General features: G+C 36.3%; 1 protein-coding gene across 1 annotated transcript; it reads right to left on the bottom strand.

The window, feature by feature from the left end:
- Positions 1-1,988: 1,988 nt before the first annotated feature.
- LOC138713673 (IQ domain-containing protein K-like) lies at positions 1,989-15,073 on the bottom strand. Its single transcript, XM_069845942.1, has 4 exons — positions 14,783-15,073; positions 5,260-5,396; positions 3,821-3,950; positions 1,989-2,561 (listed from the first exon to the last, which is right to left on the bottom strand). The coding sequence occupies exons 1-4, from the start codon at positions 14,894-14,896 to the stop codon at positions 2,316-2,318; spliced, it is 627 nt and encodes a 208-aa protein (XP_069702043.1). The 5' UTR covers positions 14,897-15,073; the 3' UTR covers positions 1,989-2,315.
- Positions 15,074-17,818: the final 2,745 nt, after the last annotated feature.

Here is a 17,818-nt window from a genome sequence, read left to right as displayed (position 1 = left end):
AATCTTGCGTACACTACTTTTAACACTTGAATATAAGTAATTGATTAACTAGCAGACTTACTCGTGTTAATTATGTAAGTCTGTGCGGCTTACAGCTGTTTCGGTGCTTCATCACACCATCCTCAGAGCCTACTAGATCTCGGCGTCATCTCGAACTTCTCTGCCTGTTATGTGAGTGTGTTTTATTGTTGAAAGGTGTTGAAGAGTGGAGTCAAATAGTGTGTGTGTGTACTGAAATTGATCTGTGTGTTGAGAATTTGATCGGGGTGTGTTTTAGTGTGTTTGTATATTTCGTATTGTTCTAGGTGTTGAGTTTTTGGGTCTTGGGTTGTATGTGTAGGATTTCCATGTCTGCATTTATGTTATTGTATGTATGGTTAGCATTGATTATGTGATGGGCGTATGTAGATGTATTGTGTCCTCTGGTTATAGCTTTAATGTGTTCTTTGTAGCGTGTTTGGAATGATCTGCCTGTCTGTCCAATGTAGAACTTGTCGCAACTATTACATGTGAGTTTGTATACACCTGTGTGGTCGTATTTATTTGTTTGTGTTTTTTGTGTGTTGAGATGTCTTTGTAGTGTGTTTTCTGTTCTGTATGCTATGTTGTATTTCTGCTTTCTGAATGAAGATGTGATCTTATGTGTGCTTTTGTTTTCATATGTTAGTGTGATGTATTTATTGTATTCTTGTGTTTGTGTTGTTTTTTGCGTGTTTTTGTGTTTGTTAAGTTTTTGTTTTGTCTTTCTTATGATGTTGTCTATTATGTTTGGATTGTAACCGTTTTCTTGTGCGGTGCTATGTATTTGATTGTGTTCACTTCTTCATTGTAGTGTTGTTGGCTCATGGGTATGTTGAGTAATCTGTGTACCATTGTCCTAAATGCAGCGTGTTTGTGTTGTATGGGGTGGTTAGAAAACTCAACACACTAGAACAATACGAAATATACAAACACACTAAAACACACCCCCATCAAATTCTCAACACACAGATCAATTTCAGTACACACACACTATTTGACTCCACATTTCAACACCTTTCAACAATCAAACGCACCTACATAACAGGCAGAGAAGTTCGAGATGACGCCGAGATCTAGTAGGCTCTGAGGATGGTGTGATGAAGCACCAAAACAGCTGTAAGCCGCACAGACTTACATAATTAACACGAGTAAGTCCGCTAGTTAATCAATTACTGTTTTTTTCTATATTCTTTAGTTTTTAAAAAATGACAATTAAATATCTAACTTTGGCTGTTTTGCACATAAGGCTTAATTACCTTATTACGACATTTACTATTGTTAATGTAGGACTTCAGTTGTTTTCCACTCACGGTTTAGTTTCTTTTTGACCATGAGTGTTGGCAACAGATGAAACAGCAGATGATTTTCCAATATGAACTGTGAAAAGGGCCAGCTCCGTGAGAACAACAACCATCACCATAGCCAACATGGGAGCCAGCATCGTACCCACCATGGCACTCAGCTTGCTAGCTAGCAAGGAAACACGCAAGAAAACAAGCACCTTGGGAACTGGGCTTAAGTTGTCTTTGCTTCTCAGCGCTAGTAACATCTATGAAATACTCACAGAGTTGGAGTGAAAAAGACATGTTAAGGAACCTGCCTCGGATCCCGGCCAACTAGTCACTCATAACGAGTGCACCTCAGCACATATGTGGACTTCAGTCCTACATTCATAGACATCTATGACGTAGTGCAGAGGGCGGCCACTAGAGGGAACCCAAGAGTTGGAACTTAAATTGAGACGATTCTGTCCGACGCCGGGGTGGTATCCGGTGTGGTTTAGTGGATAAAGCATCAGCACGTAGAGCTGAAAACCCGGGTTCAAATCCCAGCGCCGGAGAGAATTTTTTTCCGTTCCATTACTCTTTCATCATATGATGAAGCAGAATATCTGCATGGAAATATCATATATACTTCGGTACATTAAAATAATATAAAAGAAAAAAAGCTTTTACTAGCATGGAAATTTTATTTTTTGGACAAATTATTGACAACAAAATAACTCAAAACCATGGAAATACACAAAAATTATATGTAGAAACACCTTGTAATTTAGTCTTTGGGAACAGACTATGAAAGAGATCTAGCATCTTTAATGTACGGTATTTTAATGTAGGATCCATAACATTTGAAATGTTACTGAGATCATTTAAAGACTCTCCATTAAACAAGATTTCGAATCTGAATGATTCGAATTGGTCATGGGAGAACTGAAATATCTGAAGAAATAGCCTGTTTCTTCACTTTAGGAATACTTAATATACAATGCCTTAATCCTGCATTGGTCTTGTGATTTAATCTTGCATTGAATCCTCAGTCATATCATATATTGTCATCAATATTTCATCAAACTCTTCTTCTTGTTCTTTGAGTGCCATCTCTTCATTTTGTGACTTCACGGCTGCCTTATCCTGTCTCTGTTGGAGCTTTGCAGTTGCTTCTGCTTTACATTGTTGTTTTTCCTCCAGTAACATTTGGTGCCACTTCTGAACTTCTTCTCGTTTCCTTTGTTCTTCTTCTTTCCGCTCTGCTTCTAATGACTGGAGTAAAAGAAAACGGGAACAATTAATAGGACATAACAATGCAAGGGACAGTGAAGTGCATTCCATAACCTCTCCTATCCAAAACCCAACCTCATCCTGCCCGTGGTGAAACCTGCTTTTACAGATGAGGCTCTGGGGACCGAATATTGGCGGTATAACCACAACATCAGAAATAGAGGAAATGCTATTTCATCTCTTACACTGGCCTGCCACGGCATAGAAATGTTCTACAAGTGGTGCTTGTGAGAAAGGTCGGTGGACTCTAAAACTCCTCCCGGCCAGGTCCGATGGACCCATTAACCAACGATAGATGTGGCCCTCCAGTCATACTGGGGGTTTACGTGAGTGGGTGATGTAACCACCATTACAAACAAAAAATTGGTGCCCACTTAAAAAACGGTTACACTTATGCTAATTAACGAAATGACTGAAGTTCATCTCATAACCTGTGAAGTTCTACCTGATGGATCCACCACAGAGAAATATTGGAGAGCAAGAACGCTAATGGCTTCGTTGCCAAAGTCCGGCATTAGATAACAACAACAACAACAATGTAAATTATTATAGTTTTCGAAGGAAACAAATTTTATTTAAAACAGTGAAACTTAATGTAGTATACCATGCTGCATTGTTAGCTTATTTGTTAGTCTATAGCAGCAGTTCCCAATCTTTTCATCTCTGGGCCTCCCCTGACAAGAGAAAATACTGTCAGCTCTCCAACGCAGAAAAAAATTATTGTGCGTTACTTTCCAATCTACCCTCATAGACATTTTCTTTCCTTAAAGATGATGAAAATTATTCTGCTAGGGACCTCTTCATGAAGTCATTCAATTCAATGTTGTGATTGCATCAAAGAAATGGAGGGAAAATCATATGTGCTGCCAGCATTGTAGAAAAATTGTGCATTTCATTAACACTAAAGTCAATTTCACTTGAGTAATTAAGTTTTCTTCAATATCTGTCTCTATTGACATGGAATGGCCCATACTATGTTATAGGCTACACAGATTTTGAAAAAATATTTTAAGTTTTCCATGTGTTGCACTTTTAACATTAAGGACTTGTACTAAAGTCAGTACCAGTATCGCAAATAATTAAAAAAAAAAAATCCTTGAATGCGTCCATTTAAAATGTGAGATATAACATACTGTGTTTTCTTGGTGGTTCAATTTCACGAGCAGTCTATTTTGTCAGACAACTCCCCCTTCTCCATATTTTGTTTTGTAAGTATAAATGAGAGGTGGTGTACTTTTTACCTTCCAAAACTGACGCATTTCCTGAACATCAGGTTGACAACGCACTAAAAATCCTCTGACAGCTGCCTGAATGATTAATGCTGCTTCATTTTCTGTCAACAGCCAGGACAATGGATAATAAGGTCTCGGACTGAAAAGTAATGTAAAGTCATGTCACTGATCTGTCATAATTATATACTTCACCACTTAGTATATAAAAGGATTTTTAAGTAACCCACTTAAAATTTTATTTGAATTTATTATGACGATTTTCCTTAATCTGGAAAGGTAATTTTAGGAATGTTGTTTTCCTGGCAATGACCTTTCTTACTTAAATTAGTTTTCTTCTACGATTTGTTTACACATAAATTAAGTGTGTTAGTTTAATGTTTTGCTTTAAAATAATTTCAGCAAAGAAGAATTTACATAAAGATTAATTTTTGGTCCTACAGAATATATCTGTTATGGTAACAATGGTTATTAGAGGAGAAAAATTTCTCCGGCACCAGGGGTCGAACCCAGATTCTTGGTTCTACGTACCAAGCACTCTAACCACTGAGCTACACTGTAGTTCAATCCACACCACCAGATCGAATTCCTCTCCTCTAGTGTTTTTCCCTTTGTGGCCTGACTTCAAGTTTGACATACTGTATATGTTGATTTATGTCATATAAAAAATAAGGTATCCAGATGTTTTCAGCCTATGTGGTATTTACATCTTGTTACTGGTGATTATATATTATATATATATATATATATATATATATATTTTTTTTTAATTGTATATGTTGTACAAGTAAGATACATTATATATTTTTCTTCAAAAGAAATTTTCTTTAGTGATATCTTTGCTCTTGTGGGGTTAAAGTTTCTTATTTAATTTGAATATTGAATGAGTTGATTTTGAAACTAACAATAAGGAAAGGAGATAATATTAATTAAATCAGTATTACACCACAGTCTAGTATACATACAGTCGCGAAGCTCAATACGTAGTAAATATGCAAACATTAGGTAGTTGCTCACCACTAGGATCGCTAATATCGCCTCATTACAGGCAATGCAAAATAGTACCGTCACAGTCTATTGTTTCTAGCATCCTCAAAACTCAAGCTTCGTGACTGTGTGTAGTAGACTGTGATTACATTTTGTATTCCTTGAAGCACTGATACTTGGGTTCTGAATAACTTAAATTCTAATCTATGTTTATTAAGTACAACTCTTCGTTAAATATTGAACTAGTTCCTTATTTATAATTTGAGACATTTCTGGGTAATTCCATGTCAAATCAACGCAATAAAAACAATCCACCTCAACCGTTCACCACTGCATTACCAATAAGAATTCTAAATGTTATTAACATACAAGGAAGTGAGTCTGAAGCAATGCATGCAATTGACATGGAATAACTTTTAAATATTTCCTCAAATCAGTGAAGTAATAGGACTGGAATACTCAACTGATCTGCAAGCCAGTCCTTAACAAATGGTATATGGAAAATGTACTTCCAAGATAGAGTTCTTTCTGGATATCTTGGGTTACGATTCCATAATATCTCAGCCAAGTAGTCTAGACCATTAAATTTGCATTTCTGGACCTAATAAAAGAAAAATTAGTTTTCATAAAATCACATTATAAAATCTTTATTATGAGATCATAACAGGCCACATGGCATGAAACTTGTATGGGTGATGATGATGATGATGATGATGATATTGTATTTCTTCAGTACTGTATGTGTTCATAGTGCATTCCTTCGTTAAAGTAGTTTATGTGTCATGCTGTCAACATGAAGTAAGCCATGTTGAAACAAACATAAGGAAAGGATATACAGTATATACATATGCTGGTGTTCTTCTGAAAAAGACTGCAATGGAAGCTGTAAATGAATTTAGTCATGAAATATAAATTTATTATTGGACAAAAAAAAGTAATATTTTTGAGGATAAAAATTTCTCCTCAAATATTAATTGTTGCCATAACAGATATTATTATGTAGGATCAAAAAAATAATAAAATATTTAGTAAAAAAAAAGGACAGTCTATTGAGGAAAGAGGAAACAAAATATTTAATTCAAAGCAGTGCGTGCAGTAACTACAATTATATGATTTGTCTCGTTCTAGTACTTATTTTTAAATATAATAAATAAGCGTCTAACTTATTCTATTCCTATATTGTTAACCTCGAAATTTCGATTAACTTTCATGTTTCATGATCTGGGCAACAAAGTATGAGAATTTCATGGGAATATGTTATGCTAATTGTGGAGTATGATCATCTAGAGATTGAGAGGATACATACATTACCTCATTCTTATAACTGTGAATGAATAAATCAAATATTGTTTCTATAAAAATAGAAGAATAATTTACTGAGTGGTGCAAGGAGGTTACTGTACAGTGCAAATGAGCAATTGCTATCTTCTTCAAGTAAAACTTTAATAACAGTGGCCTAATGTACATCAACAACATAGTGAAATAAAAATAAATATGTTTGACATAATAAGAAAGTTCATTCTAGAGAATTTCGCGTCATATTATAGATAACTAAAAGAACTGACTTGTTCTAAAGCAATTTCTTTTCAGTCACTGCATGAAATATCTTTCACACTGATCAGCGAATGGGGTGTGACAGAAGTCCTGGACATAACGAAGAAACATAAATAAATATTCACTGAAAAAGGCTACAGCGATTAATACTTATTCATCATATCGTTCGTACCACTCCAGTTATTTACCGAATTACCTGATAGATGATAGAAAATAGTATGACAACTACTGAACTCGTCTCTCTTGCCCAGACGTAATGAGAGTTTGCACATAAAAATAATATGCTAATAAATAGATTTTATTGAACGTTCAGCACTGTAATACAATACAGATATATGAGAAAAGAAATAACATAACAATAAGTAAACAACAAGAAGGAGGCCAGCCAATGTACAGGTCCCTCTGTGACAGAAAAAAAAATCTTCGAAAATAATTATTTGGTAAATTTATAAAATTATATCTTCTTCATCAGATGAAGTGGATGAAGGGTCTAGTAGAATGTCCTGTGGAAGATGGTTCTTGATTCTTATGGGATGAATGGATCTTTACCCGAAAGAAAAGAAAGCTGCTCCTGAGTTATTGTTAAGGTGCGAGAAGAATGTTTTTGTCTGTCTAAGGATGAGTTCTTGTATAGTGTATACTGTGTAGTGTATACTGTTTTCTATGTACTTTTGATTTTCGAACAAACGATGGTACATTAACAGAAGTTTGTAGTACTTTGTTTTGAAAAGATTGTATTCTTGGAATTTTGTTTGGACATGCATAAATGATCAGAGGATGGAGTAACGAAGTGTATAACAGAAGTGTAATGCAGTAGCGGCCAGTGATCGAAATCCTCGGTGAGGCCAGATGCAACTAGTTTAATTGCCTCCGATAGGAAATGTTTATGATATTAATTTTTATTGTTATTATATTATTAATATCATTATTACTGTATTATTATTATTATTATTATTATTATTATTATTATTATTAGTCTATTCTTATTATTATCAATGAAAAATAATAATTTCACTCACCAAATAAGCTGTTATGCTCTGAGTTTCAGTGATTGTTTCAGTGTGATGAAGCAACCCATATGTGTTGAAATCCCTCCTTTCTTTCTTTTCTTTTTATTTTTTTCTTTGACAGCAACAAACAAGGCCAAGAGAAGTTTATTTTGCATCACATTACCACATAACCATTTATGTTGCCCATACCAGGATGCAATAGAAACTCGCGTTTTAAGATTATGTGTGAGAAAAATTATCAGCGATGTCGTAGGTATCTCGGTTGTCTCTCTCTTTATTTAAAACTTCCTTTGTTTCAATATTATTTCTTCTCAAAAAAGGACACTCTAACAATGAATTAACTGCACCAGCATTACTTCTCTCATTTGTTTCTGTTTATATTTTCCCGAAATACATAACAACATTGGCCCACATTCACTACTGTACAACACCCTCGCTTATATGTCATAAACTGAGACATAAGGGGAGAGAATCGAGTGAGTCTCTGCCTGCCAAAGAGCTGGAATTTTGTTATTTATGGCCTAGTTAGGAAGACAAGTCACCACTGCTATTCCCACCCCACTCTACCCTTGAGGCCTGGCTCATGGATGGGAGGAGTGAAATCTGACCAGGCCAGACGAATTGTGCCTCAGCTACAACGTTTTAAGCGCAAACTGAAAGCCCGCGAAAGGACATGAAATGCATTAAGCGAGCCCCGGCACGAATGATTCTGGCCTCAGGAATAAATTTTACTGCAAAATAGGTCTATATACATCACAAGCCAGACCTGGCATGAGCGATCCCGGCCTCAGGAACAAATTTTACTGAAAAACAGATTTATATACATCAAAGTTTTCAAATGCTTCTACAGCGATATATGCTTTCTTTCAAATAAATAATATATTATATGAAAACACAAAATTTGATTTCAGTTAAGCCAAGTGACTGAGGCCCGGCCTCACTTGCCTCAGTCAATCAGCCGCCACTGGTGTAATGTTACTTTGTAGAGATGACTTTCAATTAGTAAGATGGATAAAGTTTTAAGTCTCTTGAGTAGGCCAGATTACGTTTAGTGTTGATGGCTGACACAGTACTTCCAAGTTAGTCTTCAATCTAAATGAACTCCTAAGTATTTTACTGTCTGATCTGGAGACTTCCTTTGGATGGTAATATTGTCTAGTATAATTAGGGGTGGTAATATAGGACGGCATAAAGTAAAAATCATGGTTTCACATTTACTATGGTGGTTAAATTCCTTAGTCACAGATTCATTGCCACTAAATTCAATAACTCACTTTCTAGTTACAGACAAACATATCAAGGTCTACCTCAGGGCGCTGTCCTCAGCACAACTTTATTCAATATTTATATAAATGACTTACCCTCCCTATTAGAGGAATCGAACATGAAAACAGCACTATTTGCAGATGATATAGTTTTGTGGACTTCCGGATCTTACAGACATAGAGACACAATTCAAAATTCTGCTCTTAAAGCTCTAAATCACTACATGAATGGAATACATCAAATTTGATGACACTCAATTTAAGCAAAAGTAACTAATTTTCACTTGGTAAAAAAGAAAGAGAATTCAATATCCAATACAATGGCCAACACCTTCCTAGGACTTATGAATCCAAATATCTTGTAGTTATTTTCGATAGTAAGTTAACATGGAGCAACCATTTGAAATACATTTCTGAAAAAGCTCGTAAACGATTCTCTCTTCTAAAAAGACTAGCAGGAAAGAAATGGGGATGCTCTAGGAATACTTTGAATACTACATACAAAATGTTTATACAGCCAGTGCTGATATACTGCGGAGAAATTTTAATTACTTCACCTTTCATAAACGAAATAGAATATGTTCAAAACCAAGCTCTCAGACTCATTACTGGTGGAATCAAAACAACTCCAATAGATTCTATGAGATTCCTCACTAATATTAACAGCATCAAAATGACAATAGAAGAAAAAGCACTGATTCAATATGAAAAACTTATTAGATTACCAGGAAACAATTGGCATTCATACAGTCCTCTCTGTAGATTGAAAACTCAAAAAAGTTTCATATCCATTGTTCAAGAATTAAAACAGAAAATCAATATCCCGTATTTAAAAGAAAACCTACAAATTAAACCAAACCCTTTAACTCTATTAAATATAGAATATAATCTAAATTTAACAGAAGAAATACTAAAATCAGAAGTAAACATTGAAATACTAAAACAATTGTCTTTAGAGACAATTAATATTAGGTACCCTCTACAAAACTGGCTTCATTTACACACTGACGGATCCTTGATCTCCAGAAAACAAGGTGCCGGTGCAGATGTTACGTGCTGTCTCTTCTCACTTTATAGATCTCTTGGGTATGGAACAACAAGTTTGATGGATAAATCATTGCAATAAGTGAAAGTCTCAGGAATCTTCTATGCCACATCAATAAATTTAAAAATGCAGTTATATTGTCAGACTCCAAAGCAGCTATTCTATCAATAGTCTCTAAACACACACCTTCATCTCAAACAGCAGAAATAACTAAAATGCTCTCTCAATTAATATCACTCAATAAAAGAATTGTATTCCAATGGATACCATCCCATTGTGGAATCCTGGGAAACGAGAATGCGGATGCTTTAGCAAAGAAGGGCAGCACTGCTACTTACAGACCTGTTACTAAATCTATGTATTACTCTGTGAAAATATTTATTAAATCTACATACTTAGACTTCAACAAATAAAATTTGATAACACAATCCCAAGGGAAAAAATGGAACTCTCTGCATCAAAATCCACAGTTAATTCCCGATTTACCACGAAAATCGTCTGTAGCTGCATTTAGATTGGCAACAGGCCATGATTGTTTGGCCAAACACCTGTATAGAATTGGAATATATCAGTCCCCTAACTGCCCATTGTGCAACTCAAACGAAGAAATGGATTCGGAACACCTCAAAATCTGTGCTTTAGTGGCTGGCCATGATAATATCTTTGAAAAATATTGGAGTGCAATAGGTCAAATGACTTTATTGTCAAACGCCTGGCATTAGAAAACAACAACATTTACTATGGTTAAGAGATATACACTAACTAGCAATTAAAATGCAACATTTTATGAATATGCTAGTAGTAACTAAAATACAAGATTCTATGGAAGTTTGTTTTAATAGGAGTGAAGTTCTTTACACAAATTATATCCCGTAAGAAGGGCTAGTCTCTCTTGCCCAAACGTAATGAGAGTTTGCACATATAAATTATACTATGCTAGGCCTATTAGTAATTAAAATATAAGATTTAATGAAAATTTGTTAAATAGGAGTGAAGTTTTTTTTTACAATTATATCCCTTAAGAAGGGCTAGTCTTTCTTGCCCAAACGTAGTGAGAGTTTTCACATAAAAATAATATTATGCTAGACCTACTAATAATTAAAATACAAGACTTTATGAAACTGTTAAATAGGAGTGAAGCTTTTTTCCAATTATATCCCTTAAGAAGGGCTAGTCTCTCTGGCCCAAACGTAATAAGAATTTGCACATACAAATAATACTATGGTAGGCCTACTAGTAATTAAAATACAAGATTTTATGAAAGTTTGTTAAATAGAAGTGAAGTTTTCTTCCAATTCTAATGTATTACTAATGTATTTAATGAAGACTTCTATACAGGGGTTGTAGCTGGGACTTACTAGATAAAGTTTTGATGCAGAACTCATGTCTGGAAAAGGGTGAAACGAGGATTGAGCGGATTCCGACGATTTTGCAATAGAAAATGTTCGAATTACAAAGCGAATTTGATGGAATGTTCTGTGGAGATGCATTTTAAAACTTAAGGATTCCATTGGTAATTGTTACAAGTAAACTAATTCTAGAGATATGTGGCAAATTACCTGAGAAATGACACGTCCAACGTAATACGAGTGCGAACGTTCAGTTTTCTAGCCAGTGAAACGATTTTAGTGATATGAAACACACGATGCGATGTAATGTAAAGAACGCAGAACTCTTATTAATTCAATACCCACTGAAAAACACTCAACTAGAGCATATAATACTACAATAAACATAAATTTCACAACTGAAAACTTTCTTTCGAAGCCCGCCATTATGGTACACAATGACGCACTTCAACTGCCAACGTAAAAAAAAAAAATCACTACTTCACGACAGCCACACTCAATCGCTTTCTCCTTCTTCGAAACGGACACCTCCGGGATAGAGCAATTTTACATCTTCAAGCAGAGCCTCAAAAGGATCGCGCGCTAGCCTCGAACAATCCTTCCTCCATAAATATTCACAAAGGTGATCACTGAGGTCTTCCTTGCGCACGCCTCCCCGAGACAGACGTCCCCTAAGTCCACGCCATGCGTTTTCGATCAAATTCGTGCATGCACCACTTTCCGGATCAACAAAGTTGAGGCTGTGATTCACAGTCAAATGACGGAAATTAATTCGGAAAAATTATCATTTTTTTCATCATGAAACTTACCATAAATACTGTATAGGCCTACTGCATAACCGCAAAATGTCGCAAAATATAATAATTTCAACGAAAAGCTTCAGTCACGAAATTAGTACTAGGAACATTTTTTTTTTTCACGAAATATTCTATGTCAGCTGTAAACAACGATTCTACAACCGAAGAGTTTGCATATTACTTCTAATTGATAAGTTCTCTGAATCAGACGAGGATCACAACAATTTCGCTTCAACATGTCTTCGAGTGCTGTGTTTTTCTCTGAAACATTGATAGTGAGGGATGATTTTCGACATATGAGCCGTTCAGATCAAAAGTGGTGTAAGTCAAAATTGACTTACACCACTTCTGCTCTGAACGGCTCAATATTTCCCTCTCCTCTAGCAATCTGCTAGCATTATGCCTGAGCGAATTTAAAATTAACGAATCTCTGTAGCAGAATTCTTGAGGCGCCACATCATAAAATTAGTGTTATGCGAAGGCATCCACTCAAGTTTTGAAATGAGTGAAGTGTAGCAGATTTCTTGAGATACCATGCCATAAAGTTAGTGTTAATCACTTATAGAAATACCACGGCGTTATGCAAGCAAATTGAAATTAACAAATCACAACTAGCGGTACTCTTGAAGTGCCAGACCATGGTTTCCGATAAAACGAATGGACTAGCGTTTAAGGAAAAGATATGAGATGCCAGCCGCTACTTTTATGCTCGATATAAAAATCAAAATGTTTTTCAAATAGCTAAAATCCTCCATTTCAAAGTATATTAGCTAAAGTTTATTTAAACGTAATTAATATATTTTCGAGTCTATATTTCTTTTCGGCACGGTAACAGCGAGTTTTATTTTAGACGGTACAGCGTACCGGCCCGTTCCGGCTCAACTACAGTACGTCCCAGAAAAGAGCGGCCGGCCGGTCGGCCACGCCCTGCGTGGTTTCCGGCGCGCGCTAACCGTTTCTCTCGAGCTCGAGTAGCCATATGACATTCAGTGTGCTTAGAAGTCGTGTAATGAAAGTCTTAATTATTCAAGTGTACAACGTTAGTGTATAAAGTTTAGTGATTATTGTGTATTTAGGTAATGTCTAGCAACAAATTCCCACTGTGTGAAAGTGTGTGCATGTACAATACATACATAAACGGCAGAAGGTCGTGTGCGAAAACAAGACGAAAATTTCGAATAAAGTTTCCAAACAGACCTGTGTCTTCTGCCAAAGCAATAAAGATTTAAAGAAAGAGGCTCAGTGAAGAATCGAAAATCAAGCAGAAAACGTAGTGTTCTTACGCGAAACGACTGTCAGTTTATTTCCAACAAGATTCCGCCACAGCTGCCGTGTCAATGTGGGAATTGAGGCGTATTTTCGGTACCGGTACGAGACTAATCAGTAATAATTTGTGCCCTACACGAAGGCCAACTATAACACCTTGTGACTTTTATTTATGGGGAACACTAAAAAGTAGGGTTTATACGAAAAATCCTCAGTGTATAGATGAACTAAAAGACCATATACGAGAAGAACTTCAAGCTATCAATGATGTGGAACTTACAAGTGTTGTTCATTCGTTTATCAGAAGATGTGGGGGCAAACGGGGGCCACTTTCAGCAACGACTGTGAGCATGGTAAGTCCAAATTATTGAACATTTAACTTATTTTTAGTACTGTTATATTGGAGAAGCGCCGGAGAAATGGTTATGCGCTCGGCGGAAGCCACGCAAAGCGCGGCTGGCCGGGGACGTTTGATAATAATAGCTCTGTATTTATATATATTATTTTAATGTATTTATGTAATTTAATATCCATAATATTGAAACTATCAGGAAATGTGTAACAATTAAAATTACTGACCGGATTTATACATGTTGTACATAATACTGTACTTTGTATGCCATATCCTAACTCATATTTTCACGAGATATTAACCCAAATCTTCATATTTCGACGAAATATTCACCGAAATCATGATAAAATAAGCATCGAAATAGAGATAAACTAATCACTACAAAATCATACCCTTAGCTATAGGGGTGAAAAGGAGAGAGAGAAAGAGAGAGCAATCGAGTAGAAAGAGACTGAGAGTATGCCTGCCTCTGTCGCTACAATAACGTTGTAGAGACTTCCCTGTATATACAACATATAACACCCTCTGCTCCCTCACTGAAACCACTGGCCAGGGAGTTCAATCCTTCTTTTAGCAAGTAGCCTAACTTGCTTGTCGACTTAGGCACAACTCAGTCAAATTTTGGTATGCAGATTAACGCTGAAACATATAGCTACTCTCAGTTTTTACAAGTGAAAGAATAAAACTTTTAAGAAAGAAAATTATAAGGGGTTCAATGAACTATTGGACACATAGCACGAGCTTCACCTGATTTGGTGTGTGCTGAATCTCTTCTGTCACGGCCACAACTCATGCATGCAGATCTTCCTCTGTTTGTACAGGGGTCTCATAAACAAGACTCCCCATGTGACCCCACAAGAAAAGGTCAACAGGGGTTAAATCCGGAGATCGTGGCGGCCAAACAATTAGTCCACCTCAACCTAACCACATTTCCTCGGATGTTTAGTTGAGATGATGTTGGACTGCAAGTGAAAAGTGTTCTCGGCAAATATGTATGCAGTCATCTTGGAATGTACCGTATTCATCAACGATTGAATGACAAGTGAAGTGAAATTTGAGGCAGTATGTGAGATTGTAAACAGAAGACACGTGATATCAGGTGACTTCAGACGTCGCTTTCTGTCAGTTTTGGTTGTCTACTGTGAGGCGGGAGTTTTGAAATCTTCATTCTTGTCATCCTTGTAGCACTGAAACGGTATGTTTCTGGACATGTGTTCCGCATCAGAACTTTATCTACTAAGTTCCCTCTACAACCCTTAGAAGTGTGTAATAAGAATTATGAAACATTCTGTATAATTTCATCTAATTAGAACTATTTCAGCCTTATTAAATAAATGAGTATTTTTTACTTCTAAACATTTCCATTCTTGAGCTTTGTGCAACATCTGCTCTAAAGCTGGGAGAAGATACGGGAATACCTCAGCATCAAGGTAGCTTCGTGCAGAATCTGTAACAGTATACATAGAGATTTTTTAAACTATCAGGTGTAGTTACTCAAGTGAATTTAGCCATTTGTAATGACCCTAAGTAGCAGGAAACAGCTCTATCCTTTTTGTTCACCTGAAAACAAAGATAAAGCAAACCTTCGGAATGTTGTAATTTCAAAATTCATCACCAGTAATGGATACAGTCCAAGCAACAATTCTTTTGAATAATTTATTCAACACTGCTTTCTCCCTAATTCGAAACAAACTTCAGTAATTATTTCGGAGACAGAAAATGAGGGACAGGAAAACCATCAAAGCTTGTTAGTACATAATATTATTATACCAAGCTAGTTGGCTCAGACATAACGTTTGAGACTCGCATTTGGGAGATCCTGGATTCAAACCCCGTGGCTGATCAATCTGACTGGAGTTTTTCATGGTTTTCCTCAGTCTCGAAGGCAAATTTCGGATTGGAAATTTACATACCATGATTCATCACCGCCTCAATCACCAAATCATTCTAACTTATCTGGTGATATTTTTTTTTTCCCTTTCTTAACTGTAAATGAGCACAAACGTTACTTAGGTGTAAATTTTTCTGACATTTTGTATATTCGATTCCCTAACCGTTTCAAATGTAGGGTAGGTAGGCTATATCATTTTACCTTTCAGGTGTGTTTTCAAATTATATGTAATATGCTTTGTCAAATCTGGCAACCTTTTCATAAGGGAAGGTAAATTTATTATTATTATAAACATAAATCAAAATCTAAATATTCTGTCACCTCCAGTGAGCTCTATGCCTATACAAATCCAATGAGATTTGGAGAGGGGACTTTCCAGGACTACTTTTTTAAGGTCCATGAGTAAGTTCCTTCTCTTTTAAATGGAAATAAGTTACTGTAATTGGCACACTGCATTCCGTGACATGTTAGTTGCAGCAAGTGTGGACTTACATAGAATCTGGGGAATATCATTCATTGCAGTGATCATAAGCAGAGAACATGTCAACATGAATTATTGTCTTGTTTGTGGTAGCGTGTCTGCCTCCAGATTAGCCGACCTGGGTTCGATTCCTGGCGGGGTCAGAAATTTTCTTGAAAAATTTCTACCTCGAGACTAGGAGAGATGGCGGTGCACAACTTCTAATCACTAAATTGTGCACCAAATATGCCTGAGTTAAATCCCAAATCTCTCCACGGTGCATATGAAGGGAAGGCATATGTCACTGTTGATAGTGATTCGTCCGTCGGATGGGGACGTTAAGCCTGGCAGCCCCCTTGGTGCTATTCGACAGGAGTAGGCTATGTGCCGGCACTGGGTTTCCCCTTCTCCCTTCCTCACTTCATCATCATCCTCACTCATTCCCTACACTACATTTACACGAACACTTAACATACACTCACCCTAATACACGAAATAACTCTTCACACGGATACACATCATGCACAACGTGGCCTGCCGAAGTGGCAATTTGAAAATGGGTCACAGTTCTACCATCTATCTGCAGTGTGCGGAACCCAAGTCACGCAAGTGAAGTGGGTAGGCACTGGAAACACACATTTTCTTCTTGTAAAATTTCTCAATATTAATGGAATTGTCTATTCGTATGTTTTCTCCTTGAAAGAGTAGGAATTAATAAAAACTTTTCCTATGAAAGTTGTTTGTTTTGAAGAACTCTATCAAATGGTACTCTATTTGATCCCGACTTCCATTTGAAATTTTAAAGTGACACGCCATTGACCCTACTTCCTTTTGTGGCTGATTGATGAAATCCAGCTCAAGTGAAAGTTCATATGTGCTTTAGTTACAAATATTTTTGCCTCGAAAATTTTAATGCATTAGTTTCTGAAATAGCCTAAATGACTGTTACAGGTGGTCTGAATCACTCTGTACCTATATCAGATTGGCCATTCCCATGTTATGAAATGGCAACATAAAATGAGAACAACCACTAGAGCCTCTTTCACTGTCGAATAATTTATTTTGTAAAATAGGCTATTTCAGCACTTGGATAATTTTTTGGAATCTAAAATCATAGACAATTTGGTCTCCTGCTTTCTTGCCAGGTCTGAGAGACAGCACAACAGAATTGAAGGCATCATAATGTTTGAAGATGGAAAAATCATTCACAATAATTACATTGTATGATGTTCAGGCCAGGCTATTGTCATTGATTTTATGTAGTCCATTAGCGAATACATATCATTCTGATGATTATCTTTACTGATAGTTTGTAACTACAGCATATGTCGCACTGGTCTTTTCTTGGTGCATGTGTAGCTATATTTTCTTCATTGCTAATTTTAGAGAACGATCTTCCTCCGACATGTTGTTCATCATGGTCTGTGCTTGATGTCACATACATTTCGTACATGTGGGGGACTGAACGAAAAGATGATTCCACGTATGTCTTCTTAGTGCTGGCCCTGCTTGGAATTTTCAGTACATCAAACCACCATTTAATATCACTCACTCCCTTCATGAACATTTGTTTCCTTTCTGACAGGTTCATTATAGTTGTCCTCAATATCTATATTTTGACCCATTTCAAAGATTGAAAGGAACTGTCATCGTTCTTCATTCATCACTTGAACATGTCTTCATAAATTCTTAAAGAGATAGTGAACAGAGTTCGGCATACTATTTCACCTATTGGCTTATTTAAAAATAGTCATGCCATTGTTTTTCTTCGTTTCTTCATCACTTGATATCCTTCGTAAAATATATCACTTTATGACCTCAAGTTCCAGAATACTTACTTACTTACAAATGGCTTTTAAGGAACCCGAAGGTTCATTGCCGCCCTCACATAAGCCCGCCATCGGTCCCTATCCTGTGTACGATTAATCCACTCTCTATCATCATATCCCACCTCCCTCAAATCCATTTTTAATATTATCCTCCCATCTATGTCTCGGCCTCCCCAAAGGTCTTTTTCCCTCCGGCCTCCCAACT

This window comes from Periplaneta americana, chromosome 14 (genome assembly GCF_040183065.1).
Source record: "Periplaneta americana isolate PAMFEO1 chromosome 14, P.americana_PAMFEO1_priV1, whole genome shotgun sequence".
Classification (NCBI taxonomy): domain Eukaryota; kingdom Metazoa; phylum Arthropoda; class Insecta; order Blattodea; family Blattidae; genus Periplaneta; species Periplaneta americana.
The sequence above is the reverse complement of the archived record's forward strand: the minus strand, read 5'-3'. Positions and strand labels throughout refer to the sequence as shown.

Coding starts and splice junctions, on each gene's coding strand:
- LOC138713673 (XM_069845942.1), bottom strand. CDS start 14,896: ATGTATACTGTTACAGATTCTGCACGAAGCTACCTTGATGCTGAGGTA. Junction 3,951..5,259: donor AAGGACTGGCTTGCAGATCA/GTTGAGTATTCC, acceptor ATTACTTTTCAG/TCCGAGACCTTATTATCCAT. Junction 2,562..3,820: donor AAATGCGTCAGTTTTGGAAG/GTAAAAAGTACA, acceptor CTTTTACTCCAG/TCATTAGAAGCAGAGCGGAA.